The 12,724-nt window shown below is 31.9% G+C and overlaps 1 protein-coding gene across 1 annotated transcript; it reads right to left on the bottom strand.

Annotated features, from left to right (window-relative positions):
• Positions 1 to 2,398: 2,398 nt before the first annotated feature.
• On the bottom strand, positions 2,399 to 10,893 carry LOC137812742 (probable inactive ATP-dependent zinc metalloprotease FTSHI 1, chloroplastic). The gene is made up of 15 exons (XM_068614927.1): positions 10,039 to 10,893; positions 9,854 to 9,941; positions 8,882 to 9,316; positions 8,722 to 8,775; positions 8,521 to 8,586; positions 7,113 to 7,208; positions 6,901 to 7,029; positions 6,247 to 6,299; positions 5,185 to 5,380; positions 4,515 to 4,629; positions 4,174 to 4,448; positions 3,631 to 3,714; positions 3,433 to 3,545; positions 3,094 to 3,343; positions 2,399 to 2,848 (listed from the first exon to the last, which is right to left on the bottom strand). Exons 1-15 carry the CDS (start codon positions 10,662 to 10,664, stop codon positions 2,669 to 2,671), a joined length of 2,760 nt encoding a protein of 919 aa, XP_068471028.1. The 5' UTR covers positions 10,665 to 10,893; the 3' UTR covers positions 2,399 to 2,668.
• Between the last annotated feature and the right edge of the window lie 1,831 nt (positions 10,894 to 12,724).

Here is a 12,724-nt window from a genome sequence, read left to right as displayed (position 1 = left end):
CATAGCTTACAACCGTCAGTACAAAGTGTGGCTTGTGAGAGAGTTTTTACATAATTTGTGTTAATTGTGGTTGCTATGGACATTTGACCATAAATTGTAATCAAAATTTTAAGCCAAAAGAGGTTAATGTTGGACCACAAACATTGAATAGTCAAATTAATGGTGAATATACTAACATTAATGCAACATTAAGTTAAACAACAACTAATTTAGGGAAAGAATCAAACGTTAGCATTGCATCATATTAAGAAAAAAAATATGAGTGGAATGATATTTATATGGAGGTTGACATATTGGGAAGAGAAAAAAAAATTAACTTAGTAAGAACAATATTTATTTTAAACTATTATTATGATGCCATCTGGAATGATTAAGTAGATAGATCTGAAATTTCTAACACATTTCTCTCTTATTCAGATACGTCAACTTATATGTGTGACTATATATTTATGAGTGACCTGATAGTGGTCCAATTGTGGATGATCCAATAAGTTTTCGTTAAAATAGATTCTAAGTTAATTTTGATATCATCATAAGAAGTGAACTTTAAGTGTAACTTAACCTTACAAAATTGATTTATAAGGTGAAGTTTACAACCACTTATATGGTATGAAATATTTTTATATCTAATTGATGTGAGATCTCCAACAAGTAGAACATGACACTCAATAATAGTTTTTATTTTATTTGTAGTAGTACTTGTTCTAGTGAATAAACATATTAAAATTAATATTAGTAGGATGGAAAGAGATAATTTATGTGTATATGCATATAAAAATATTCTTATTTTGGTGGTTGGAAAAGTATAACTTAACCACTATTATTACAAAACTATGTATGAGGGTTTTCATATAATTTTATTAAGTATGACTGATATAGATACTTAATTAAGAATTACAGTTGAAAACACAAACCTAAAGAGGTTATTAGTGGACCACAATCATAGACTTGTAAGACTACCAATAGAGACATTACTATTAATGTAACATTAAATAAAATGTGAGAAAATCCAAACCTAAAGAAGTTAGTAATAGACCATAATGATATACTAGCAAAACTGTTAATAGAGACATCACAATTAATATAACATTAAATACAATATAGCAAATTTGTACGTATGATTGAACACCATTTTATTATACAAAGATTAGTGGAATCATATTTGCATAGGAATTTACTTACTCTTAACTCCACTATGAAAAAAAGAGTAGAAGTGAATTCATTTTAAATTCTTGTGCAAGGATTATAATTCTTCTACCAATGAGTTTAGAATTTTTTTATATCACTTTTGACATTTTTTTATTGGAACAAAATACTTTGATATCTTAATAATAATAGTGTGATATAGTGATATAATAAGATCCACAAAAAAGTAAGTTAAAATCTTGTGTTATTACTTTTACAGTTAAAATGACTTTAAAAGATTGAATCATTAACATACAAAGAATCTTAAATTATATTAAATAATGTTAGACTTTCATCATTTTTCTTTTAGACAACAATATTCACTAGACGTTATTTTTAATGAACAAGTTAAGATACACACTCACGTGTCTCTACCCTTATACCTCAAAATTTGTTTTTTCAACAATTATATACTGAGTCAAATAATAATTATTCATGGTTTATTCTTGATACAATGTCAAACTTGATTTATATTTTGAAACTGATCAGAAACTTATAAAAATCGAAACCTACAAATCATTTATCAGACTCTAAAGATTAAAAATTAATTTGTGGTTATATAAATATAGATGTTCCATAACAACGTTATACATTAATAAATTATTATTATTAATAATAATAAAATTGGAAGTTACGACAACAATATTTTAATTTACAGTGGAATTATATATTTCAAAGCATTTGTAGTTTCACGAGATTTATAATCTTATTTTCTTAATTTAAAATTACAAAACATTATACACTTGAGTTTTATATTAATTATGTAATTTAAGTCTTCCTACAATTAATTTTTGATTCAATAAATGGAACACGAATTTCTGAATTTACTAACAACTCATGCATACGAATCCAGTAACTGAACTATATCAATTGACTTCTATAACTTTAAACGAATATAAGTAAATAATTATCAACAATGTTAAGCAAATAATTAAGTAATATCTGTTTTAACCTTTTCTGAACAAATCTATATTATAAAGCACTACAGATAGAAAATATTTTTAAAAAGAAAAATAAAAGTGTAAATTGCAATTTTCAGTTTGAAATTTGCTGTCATTTATACAAAATTCTGAAATGTAATTTACGGTTGATTTTAATTAAGAAACAAAATATAGATATTTCTATAACTTCTCATATTCTTCACCGCAAACATTCAGTAGCATCAGCAGTACATGGTTATGTGAATTTTCAAGACAAAGAAAGCATTTCAGACTTTCGTTGTGAAGATGCAGAAAAGGCCTCTAAAACATGTTATAATGAATCGCGTTTCATACAAATTGCATGATCAAAATTTATAGCTCAACAAAATACATTTACTACTGTTCTCAGTGAAAAATGCAAGCTTAGAAGTAGCCCTTCATGCATATATATATGTTCTTCCTTGGAATGAATCTTGCGGAAGTGCAGCTACCAAACCTGAAACACTGAGTGGCCAGGAATCCAGGAACAAATGATTGGTTTTAGATAAGGATTGAGGAAGAAGTCACGTGGTTTCTTCTTTTGACTGAGTTTTTAAGGCATACTCCAAATCATGCACTTCTTTGGTCAATGGAAGGTTGGCAGCATATTCCTCCTCCAAAAGATATAAAGGGGTTTGTGGAGGGTATTTGTCTAAAATGAACTCTATTTCCTCACCTCTGATCTCCTCCTGATCAAGAAGTACCTGCAGTGCCAATTCATAAGCGGTCAAAGTGGTCCTTTGCCACATCAAAGCAAGGCACAGAATGCTAAATCATTGCAGTGGTGTTAAGCTGGTACAATATCTGCTATCTTGGGATGTTTGCAGTTGTTGTAACCGAAATAAATTGTGGTCAAAAAGTTATTTTTTAACCTTTCGGTTATAGAGCTCATTGTTATAACAATTCACAAAATTAATATAACTCACTTTAAGATCTCACTCGAAGTTACCTTGACGGTTTTAAGCAAAGCTGCATGGTGCCTCCTAAGGAGAGACACAGTCTTCAGGTACATGTCCCGTATCAACTCTTCACTCCTTTGTGCAACTTGATCATCCATCTTAAAGTTTAGTGGTGGTTGAATCAAGTTGTAGTCATCATAAAGAGACCCTTCAAAATCCAGCCTTGGCCCGACAAATTTAACTGACTTCCTCCAAGGTGGTGGTTCTCCATGTATGACCATTGGATTCTCCAAATTCCATCTGCAAGTAGAGAAGGGGAAAATGAGCTTATGTAGCACACAAAAATAAGCAGAAACTCGAAGGAATAAAAAAAAAGCAATCATGCTAACATGGTCAATATTTTGCGTGCAAGCCAGGATGCATCTGCAAGGTAGTCAGTTGAGGCTTTTGACGTGTCACGTCCATAGATGACCTCCTCAGCCGCTCTACCTCCTAGCAGAACCTGTTCGTCAACAAGGGCTCAAACTGAAACAAATAATTTGAACAAGAAAAAGGAAAGTAATATACTGAAAAGTACATTTACATACCTGAAGGCGATGAAGCAATTGAGGTCGACGTTCAAACATATATGATTCATCATCAAGTCGATGAAATACCAATTGAGATAATGTCTGTGAGAAGGAAGTGGCCTTTCTGAGTTAAAATTATAGAAAGAAACAGCCTTAAATAGCAACATTTTTAAGTAAAAACCTACCAGCCAAAGAGGAATTGTATCACGGATAGAATATGGTACCCTTATACAAATGGAAATGAAGTAGCATGTTCAGATAGGCTCCATACAGATATTTCTTATACTTTACTTTCTATCTAGTGCTACATTTTCTACCAACACCTTGACCTCACATCTTTTAAACACAAATTAACACTACAGTTATTTGTTCTTTAAAATGCACATGCTTGAATTTTAATACTTCTCTACCAGATTCTCTCATTTTCGTAACGAACCTTGGTTGCAGATTGTATCAGATATGGTACCGGTAAATACCTCAAACAAGAGAATTGGAAAAGATTGACAGAATGCTTGAAGAAGATAGTAGAGTATAATATAGTGAAGGAAGCTGAACAAGGACCTGACCACGAGGTACTATTGAGATGCGATCACAGCATTCAACTATTGCATGCTCATATCGCCGGAGCAGATGAGATGTTAATGCAACTCCCACTTCAGTAGTAGCTCTACGACACTGTCCCTGGTAACCTAAGTCTATTCCAATAAGTTTAGGTCCTATTGTAAGTCTGTCAACTGCATCATCCATATCTGACTGAAGAATCGAGTTGTGCCGTTTCCTCACAGCCACAAGGGCAGCCTCTTGGACTAATTGTGCTAATCTTGCTCCAGACCATCCTGAAATTAAGATGTGTGTTCGGATATCAGGATGCAAAATTCAATAAGTAAAACAGGAGTTCATACCAGGTAGGTTCTGTGCATAGCTTGATAAATCAACAGACTCGGACATTTTTACTTTGCCAGCATGGATTTTCAAGATATCATGCCTTCCTTTCGAACCAGGAGGGCGAATCCTGATCTACAGAAGAAAAATTTAAAAATTAACAGCATACTACCATGGAAACTAGAAAAAAACTACTAATAAAAGTGGTGGACAGGTAAGCCATGTTTGCACCAGAAGATTGTGTTTTAAATAAAATATTTAATAGCAAAACCAAAAGAGTTTAGGGTGTGTTTAATTTTGTTTTTTTATTTTATATTTTAAAAACTGTCTTAAAATTTTTCAAAAACCAGCTTTTACACAGTTTAAGTGGTGAAAGAAGATACAAGTTCCAAGGAGGAATATGAGCAAGGAAATCTGACAGTAAAATATCAAAACAACTCAAATGTTCTATTTTTTAATTTAAAAATTGAAAAAGAGACTTTTTTTTAGAAATATCTTTAAAAAACTGCACTAGTTACACAAGTTTCTTGTTCTTTTGCTTTTAAAAACAGCAAACAGTTTGAAAACAGGAAATAAACTAACCTCTATACTTATCCTGTCTGAATTAGCCCGTCGCATAAACAAAATACTTTACACTGAACCCAACCAAAAGTGAGAAAAAAATTTACTAACTCAGCTTAAGAAAGCAACCTTGCGATCAAAGCGACCTGGACGTAGAAGTGCTGGATCTAACAAATCCTTACGATTTGTGGCAGCTAGAAATATGACACCTTTTCCAGTATCAAAACCATCAAGCTCTATCAACAATTGGTTCAATGTAGTTTCCCTTTCCTGGGTGGCTGCATTGTACAGGTGATCTGTGGACTCCTTGAAGATACCTTGTCGCCTAATCAATCAAGCATGATTTCACAATCAGGCAACGGGCATACTTAGGGGACTCCAGAAGTCAACTGACAGATGGAACCAAGCAACATCGCCAGCATGGCAATTATTTTTATAGTAAGATCTATTTGTGTAAGCATTAAAAAAGATAAAAAAAATGATTTTTTTAAAAAAACTACAATTCTTAGTTTCTAAGAGAAGCACTGAGCAAGGAATTTGAGGTTTTGCTTTTTTTTTTTCAATAAACGTGATTTAGTCACTATAAATGTTTTAAACATGTTTTTTTTTTCAATTAGAATGTGCTTTTTTAACACTTAAAAAGCTAAAATTAAGACCCCTAGTTCTACATAAAGAAATGCCATTATTCAAGAACCAATCACTGTTCATGAACTAAAGAGAACTTCCAAGAAGTTCCCATCAATAATTATGGTATGTACCCAAAGTATTACGGTAATGCCTGTAAGTATGGACTTAAAAATATTACGACAGAAGAAACCAAATACACTTTCCCCAATGCATTCTCATTTGTAAGAACGGCATATGTGAGAATTAATTCCTAGATTAGACCAACCAATGGATCAACAATCATGTAATATAGTGCCACTAATAATTACTTAATATGCACTTGTACAGACTTATCAGGGAGCTGCACAAGTCAATTGACATTGTATTCAATATATAGTACATTCCGATAAGATTCTAGGCCTGCTAAATTACTAAATTGACATTTCGTTTGACTTAAGTTGTACAAATGGAAAATATAAATCCATTATCTCTACTCTATTAAATAAAGGAACATACCATGGACAAAAACAATCCACAACTTTATACAATCTGTCAAAAAATCAACATAAATGCATATAGCCTTACTTAGTTGCCAATGCATCAATTTCATCTATGAATACAACTGACGGTTTGTTTACCTGCAAAGAGAAACAAACATTTAAGTACCCACCAATCACTAGCTCTCCAATAGAAACATGAAATTTTTACAATCTATATCTGTTTTTAGAAAAATTCACTGAGAAAAAGCTCTGTACTAAGTCATGTCATATTGAGCAATATATTGGTTACTTGTGACACAAGGCATCCACCCATTTTTTGAAGCAAGTAAAGCAGAGATAATGAATTTACCAAATAAAACACAAGAAGTAAACTTAAAGGATTCTTCTTAACATTATTTCTACTTTAGGGAGCAAGGATATGAAACTCATAAAAGTTGACTAACTTTTAGTGAACAAATGAACAATATACAAAGGACATAGCAATTGAAAATTGTCATAAGAATCCAAAGTACTTGAAAACGTTCAACAGATTTGATTGAACAAAGCAAAAAGCATGAAGATATACTGTTTCATCAACTGATCAATACCCTTAACCAGTCACCTCATGATTGACATGCACATTAAGTTCACCTTACATCAAGAGGAGGAACATGAAAGCAGGACTCAAGAACCTGAGTAAATTAGCAGCAAATACGTGATTTTAAAATGAAACATCAGAAAAAAACAGAAGTAGGATTACCTTGGCTCTTTTAAATAAATCTCTAATACGTGCAGAACCAACACCAACTAAAACTTCCACAAATTCTGATCCAGCCATTTGGTAAAATGGAACACCAGCTTCACCAGCTATAGCCTTGGCTACCAAGGTCTGCAAAAGAATGACAAAACTTAAACATTTGCCAGATGAGATAGAATCTTACATCAAACATTACTAGAGAACAAGTATCTGACCTTTCCACATCCAGGAGGACCCTCAAGAAGAACACCATGCGGAGGTTTGATCCCCATTTTATCAAACAACTCAGGGTTCTTTAGGTATCTCACTAACTAAACAAAATCATAAATAACTTTCATAAGTTTTCATCCAATATAATAGACTGCAGACAATTAAAATAAGACATAAGAATATAATGCAGAAAAAAGAGAGAATAAATTAGAAGAGAGATGCATATTAATGAATAGTTTAACAATAACTATTGAGAAGGATAAAGTTATATTATTCAAAATAGTTAAATGAAAACAGCCGAATAGTTAATGTGAATAACAGGCCCAATTTCTCTTTCGTCTTCTTAATGCAGTTGCTTATGTATTAATGCATTATGGGATGTTTGCAGTTGGGCAAAGCGGTATAAACAAGTTGAAAACTCTTAATAGTTGTGGAGCCATCCAGAATGTTAAAGTGATATATTTTATTGGTCTAGAAGAATCAAATGAGCTAAAAGGCAGATATTAAGTGGGCAATGGCCAGCTTTCCAGGCTTCTTATAAAAATAATAGCCTTTTAGTATATCATTCAGCCAACAAAGATTAGAAAGTAAATTTAGACTAAACTCAATCCTACAAAACTGACTTGAAAAGTGATGTTTACACCTGCTATTTATATAATACAATTAGATCATATTTCTCACCGATATAGGATCATCAACACACGCTCTCACACTAGGGACTACACATTTTGAGTGTGATATGATACTAGATATTTGTAGGTGGTCCCATAAAAAGTAACACAATAGGCCTAACAAACTGTTTTAGGATAGACTTCGATACCATCGTATAAAGTGAATTTAGGTCTACCACAACCGTACAAAACCGACTGTAAAATGAGGTTTATATCTTCTTATATATTATAACATATCTAGATATATTATAATTTGGTCGTATCCCCAACCCCCCAAATGTCTACAAATAATTTAAGCAAAAGAGTGAAACATTTTACATTGATTAACAATCTTCACAAACCACTCTCATAAAAAAGATAAAGAACTAAATATTGTCAACTAAAGTGTTCACAGTTTTTGGAATATGTTAGTTTCAATTTAATTGTGCTTTAAAAAATTCAACAAAAACATGCAAATTGCAAGCAAAAAAGTTAAAGGAGTCAAGAAACTTTTACTTCATGCTCAAGAAAAAATACTTCAACTCATAATATTTGTAAAAGTGATAAAAGATGTCTAAGACAAAGATCATGGAGAAAAATGAACTAAATTTTCCACAAAAATTCATTAATATACTTATTTTTTGTTATAACTCTTTTTTTTTATTGTTGTCTTACAGCAAATGGCTTCAGCTTCTGCACCAACAAACAAAAAACTTATTTCCACACCCATAATTAGAACCAGACATGTGAAAAAAAAGATAACCTCTTGAAGTTCCTCAACTGCCTCATCAATTCCAGCCACATCACAAAACTTGACTCCTGTTGAACCCTGAAACAATGTTTTCCAAAGCCCGAAATATGAATAAGTGAATACCATAAAAAAATCAAGACTAGAAAACTATAAATAACATTAATTTTTATTTCTTAAGAATAGAGACTAAAATAAATGTAGGTTTTAACACACATCAACTCGGGCTTCAGCTTTAGATCGTGAGAAGTCTATTCCCTGCCAAAGATCCTGTATATCAAAGAAACATCTCTTAGAGCATACTAATGAAACAAAACCAAAGAACAAGAGTGGTTCAATGATTCATGCGTAATTAGTGGATTACTTAGTCACCTACCCACTTCCTGAAGTTTTTAGGCCTTCTTGAAAGAGTGAAACGGACAAGAAGGACCATAGTCAAAACTACAATCATGATTGGTTTCAACGCCTCAAGGCTGGCAGATATTCCACCAAAAGTGTACAACTCAAATATCTTAGAGAAAATGCCACCATCGCTGAAAAAATCAACAATATTATCCCAAATTTTCTCCAAAATTGCTAGTGCAAGACCAAGAAAAAGCTTGAGGAACGGCTTGGATATAGGCCACACAACATAGGCAGTCACCACAAATACAAAACTGGTGGCAGCAAATAATGCTGCTGCAATGAAACCACCAACTAGAGTAGCTGCTAAACCCATGAAGACTGACACCACCGCAAGCTCAACCATCACTCTGCTAGATATGGAAGATGCAACTGGATGAGGGTACTCTGGCGTTTTCCCCACCCAAGACTGCCGCAAAATAATTAAGAGTTAAGAGAACAATGACACTATGATCACCCACAAAAGTATCTATCTAATTCATGCATCTTGCCAAATCTGAGTCTGACTAAAACTAGGTAAGAGAGCACACATAACTAAGAAATAAGAGAACGAAATGTAAAACAAACAAAGCTAATTGACCATCCCCTCTTAGCAATAACACTAAGACTAACTAGCATAAGCAAAAGGTTAAAATATACATTTGCGCCCTACGGTTCTTATTTTATGTTTTAGTCTCTATATGAGAAAATTATAAGCATTAGTTCCTACACAGCTCTTTCTGTAACGGTTTATGACCACCAATTCTTTTGTAGCAGTTTAGATCGCCAGAAAGTCTTCTGCGATGTTAACAACAGGGGTCAAAAAATAACTTTTATACAAGTGAAGGAACTAAAACTTATAGTTTTCTCTAATCAGCAGTAAAACTTACAATAGAGACTAGGGGCTATATGAATAGTTTAATCTCATGAAAATCATTCATGCGTGAACAAGATAAGGATTAACAACCATAGCATGCCTCCTCTCTATTTCGTATCGCGGTCCATTGTAGTCAGCCAAAACCTCTCGAGCTTCCCCTTTACCCAGCCTAAGAACCCTGCAAAACCACACACAATAACAATCTGTCACAACACCGCAGTGCACAGTTTTAAAAAGCTGCATAGCTAACAATACAATATCCTATTATTTTCTACCATTTGGTTGTGTGCAAGCTTTTATCACCAGGAATTTCCTTCAACTCCACCACAAAATCCGTATTAGCTCCTCCTTTTGAAGTTATCAACCTGACTTTGTCCTTACTCAAAGACTTGCTGAACTCCTCAACGCTCATTCTGGGCAGCTCGTTTACAGCCCTGTTAAACTCTTCTTCCTCTGATAACTCTGAGCCAAATATTTGCTCAGGAACATAAAGTTTCCCTCTATACTCCTTAAGCAAGTCTTTCAAATACACAGAGTTTCCCTCTCCCGAAACGTCACTCTCACTCTTGCTCTGAGGCTTCGTCGGGTTCAGCCTCTTCAACACATCGAAAATACCCAATCTGGATACTTTCCCCAAACTCTCCTTTTCTTTCAAAGTATATAACTTGTCGCCAATTAGGTACTTGGGTTGCATTTGGCTCGGGTTTTCCTTCAGAACCCGGCTCACGAAATCATCCGAACCGGGTTCGCCACTCGCGGAGGAGGAATTGCAGAGCACTGTGGGTGGCCTACGTCGAAGAAGCAGGGTCGGAACGCGCCTCGGCGTTTGCTTCGGTGGCCCATGGCGGTGGTGGTAGTAGGATTTGGTGACGTGAAAGTGGGGCGAGGAGAGAATGTTCATCGTTCTGATGAATTCATAAATGGATTGAGGAATGCATGAAAAGGGTTTATGGAATTAGGGTTTTGTTCAACTTGAGAAGTGGAAGTGAAAGGATATGAGATTGAAAAGAAAATGGCAATCTGCAACTTCGTGCTGTTTTGGTTTGAGTTTTTCACCCAATCGGATAAAGCTTTTACTCACACTCTACTTGTTGTAGTTCAGATAAAAGAGGACGAAAGAAGCTTGTTCTAAAAAGGTAAGAAATACACAAAAAAGAAAGATTATTTAATTAAAAATAAATCAGTGAAAAAATAGTAAACAAAATAATTTCTTCAAGTTTTAAACTAAATAATTTTAGAAATAGATAATCTAAACTATAAACACACTATTTATCTATTTGATATAAAAAAAAAAATTGAAGTAAAAGGGTTGGATTATTTGTATGAATGAGTGTAATGTAAATTCATGTTGTAGAAAGTAAATTGAGACAAATTGATTTGCTAACATGATATGGTAATCATAATATTAAGTAAAATTAAGAAATTATACAATTATAATTAAAGTAGATTTTATAATATGTTTTTAAGATATATAATTCGAATAAAAATATAATATTATATTAAAGATCGATCAATTTACTTCCCTGGTAGTTTTGAAACTGATTTTTTTTTAATCTTTATCATTTATTTTCTGTTTATTTAAGGCTTAAAACAACTCATGTGTTAAATTGAATTTAAATAAAATACGAGGATGAACCCCTTTAAAGTTTCTCCTCTGTATTATGTCACATAGAAATAGAATACCTGTATTAATTAAAGAAATGTTATTATTCATTAATATACAACTGCTTGAAATATCGTATTTTGAAATAATATTGGTGTTTTTTATCGAATTTTGAGAGAGACAAAAACTCTACAAAATAAAACATTCTACACCAATGTAAAAAAAAATTTATGGATTGAAATGATTTGTTTTTATATCAAATCTGATGAATTTTTAAATGATATGTATGCAGTTTATTTGAAGCAAAATGAAAGAATTTTATAAAATGCATAAAATGAAGGAAATTTAAATAACACATGAAATGAAATTATATTTGACGGAAATAACATTATTTATATAAAACAAATGATTTTTAATGCAATAATATGGATATAGCAATTAATCTATTTGAGGTGAGCGTTCCAAATGTAAGGAAAAAAAAAACATATTCTCAACTGTAGAAAGTTTTTTTTGTGTAGTCTTAATGCATCTTAGAAGCTTTTTGGATTTTCATGAATTTTTCCACTATCCCAAATGTAGCTTTGAAGTCTTTAGAATTATAGAATCAAAAGGTTTGTAAATAGAGTAACCCAATCATATTTTGAACTTAAGTAACGCTATAATGGATGATATATTGAAAGATCAAATGTAAGTTTCTAAGTCATTTAACTCCTAGTTAGAATGACAAAATTCTAAATTGTTACATAAAAAAACACTTCATTGAAAAAATATCAACAATTTAGAATAACTTTTTAAGTTTTTAATTGGGAAATGCATAAAGCATTTCCGAGAAACGCTTCAGATTTGATAATAAGATTTTATTTTATTTTCATTAAAGAGTGTGACAAATACATTTTTAAAATTAAATTAAAATTAGTTAAATTAAAATAAAAATTATTATAAGTTTTAAAAATATAAAATATTGTATTTTAAATAATAATAAATTATCGTACTTCCAACATGCATTGTAAAACTAATCCATCTAAAAGTGAAAAAAGATATTCTAAATTGTAAAACTTAAATTTCATAATTACACTTCACATCAAAATATGAACTAAAAGTTTCCCAATTTAAAACTTAAAAAATATTATTCAAAATTATATAATCTAAAATTCTTCCAAAAATGTATTTTTTTCTTGATAAGTAATTTAGAATTTACCCCATTCTAACTATGAATTGTTCACTCTGAACTTTCTAGACCATATATTCCCTAAACACTTTTTGGATTGCTCTATTCCGGACATCAGATCTACCTTTTTTTGGATTCTTTATTCTGAACATCAGATTTAATTTTTGTTATAATTAGTGATTTATTTAGG

The sequence above is a fragment of the Phaseolus vulgaris genome, chromosome 2 (genome assembly GCF_000499845.2).
Source record: "Phaseolus vulgaris cultivar G19833 chromosome 2, P. vulgaris v2.0, whole genome shotgun sequence".
Classification (NCBI taxonomy): Eukaryota; Viridiplantae; Streptophyta; class Magnoliopsida; order Fabales; family Fabaceae; genus Phaseolus; species Phaseolus vulgaris.
The sequence above is the reverse complement of the archived record's forward strand: the minus strand, read 5'-3'. Positions and strand labels throughout refer to the sequence as shown.

Coding starts and splice junctions, on each gene's coding strand:
- LOC137812742 (XM_068614927.1), bottom strand. CDS start 10,664: ATGAACATTCTCTCCTCGCCCCACTTTCACGTCACCAAATCCTACTAC. Junction 4,449..4,514: donor CTATGCACAGAACCTACCTG/GTATGAACTCCT, acceptor TCTTAATTTCAG/GATGGTCTGGAGCAAGATTA. Junction 3,715..4,173: donor CAATAGTACCTCGTGGTCAG/GTCCTTGTTCAG, acceptor TCCTTCTCACAG/ACATTATCTCAATTGGTATT.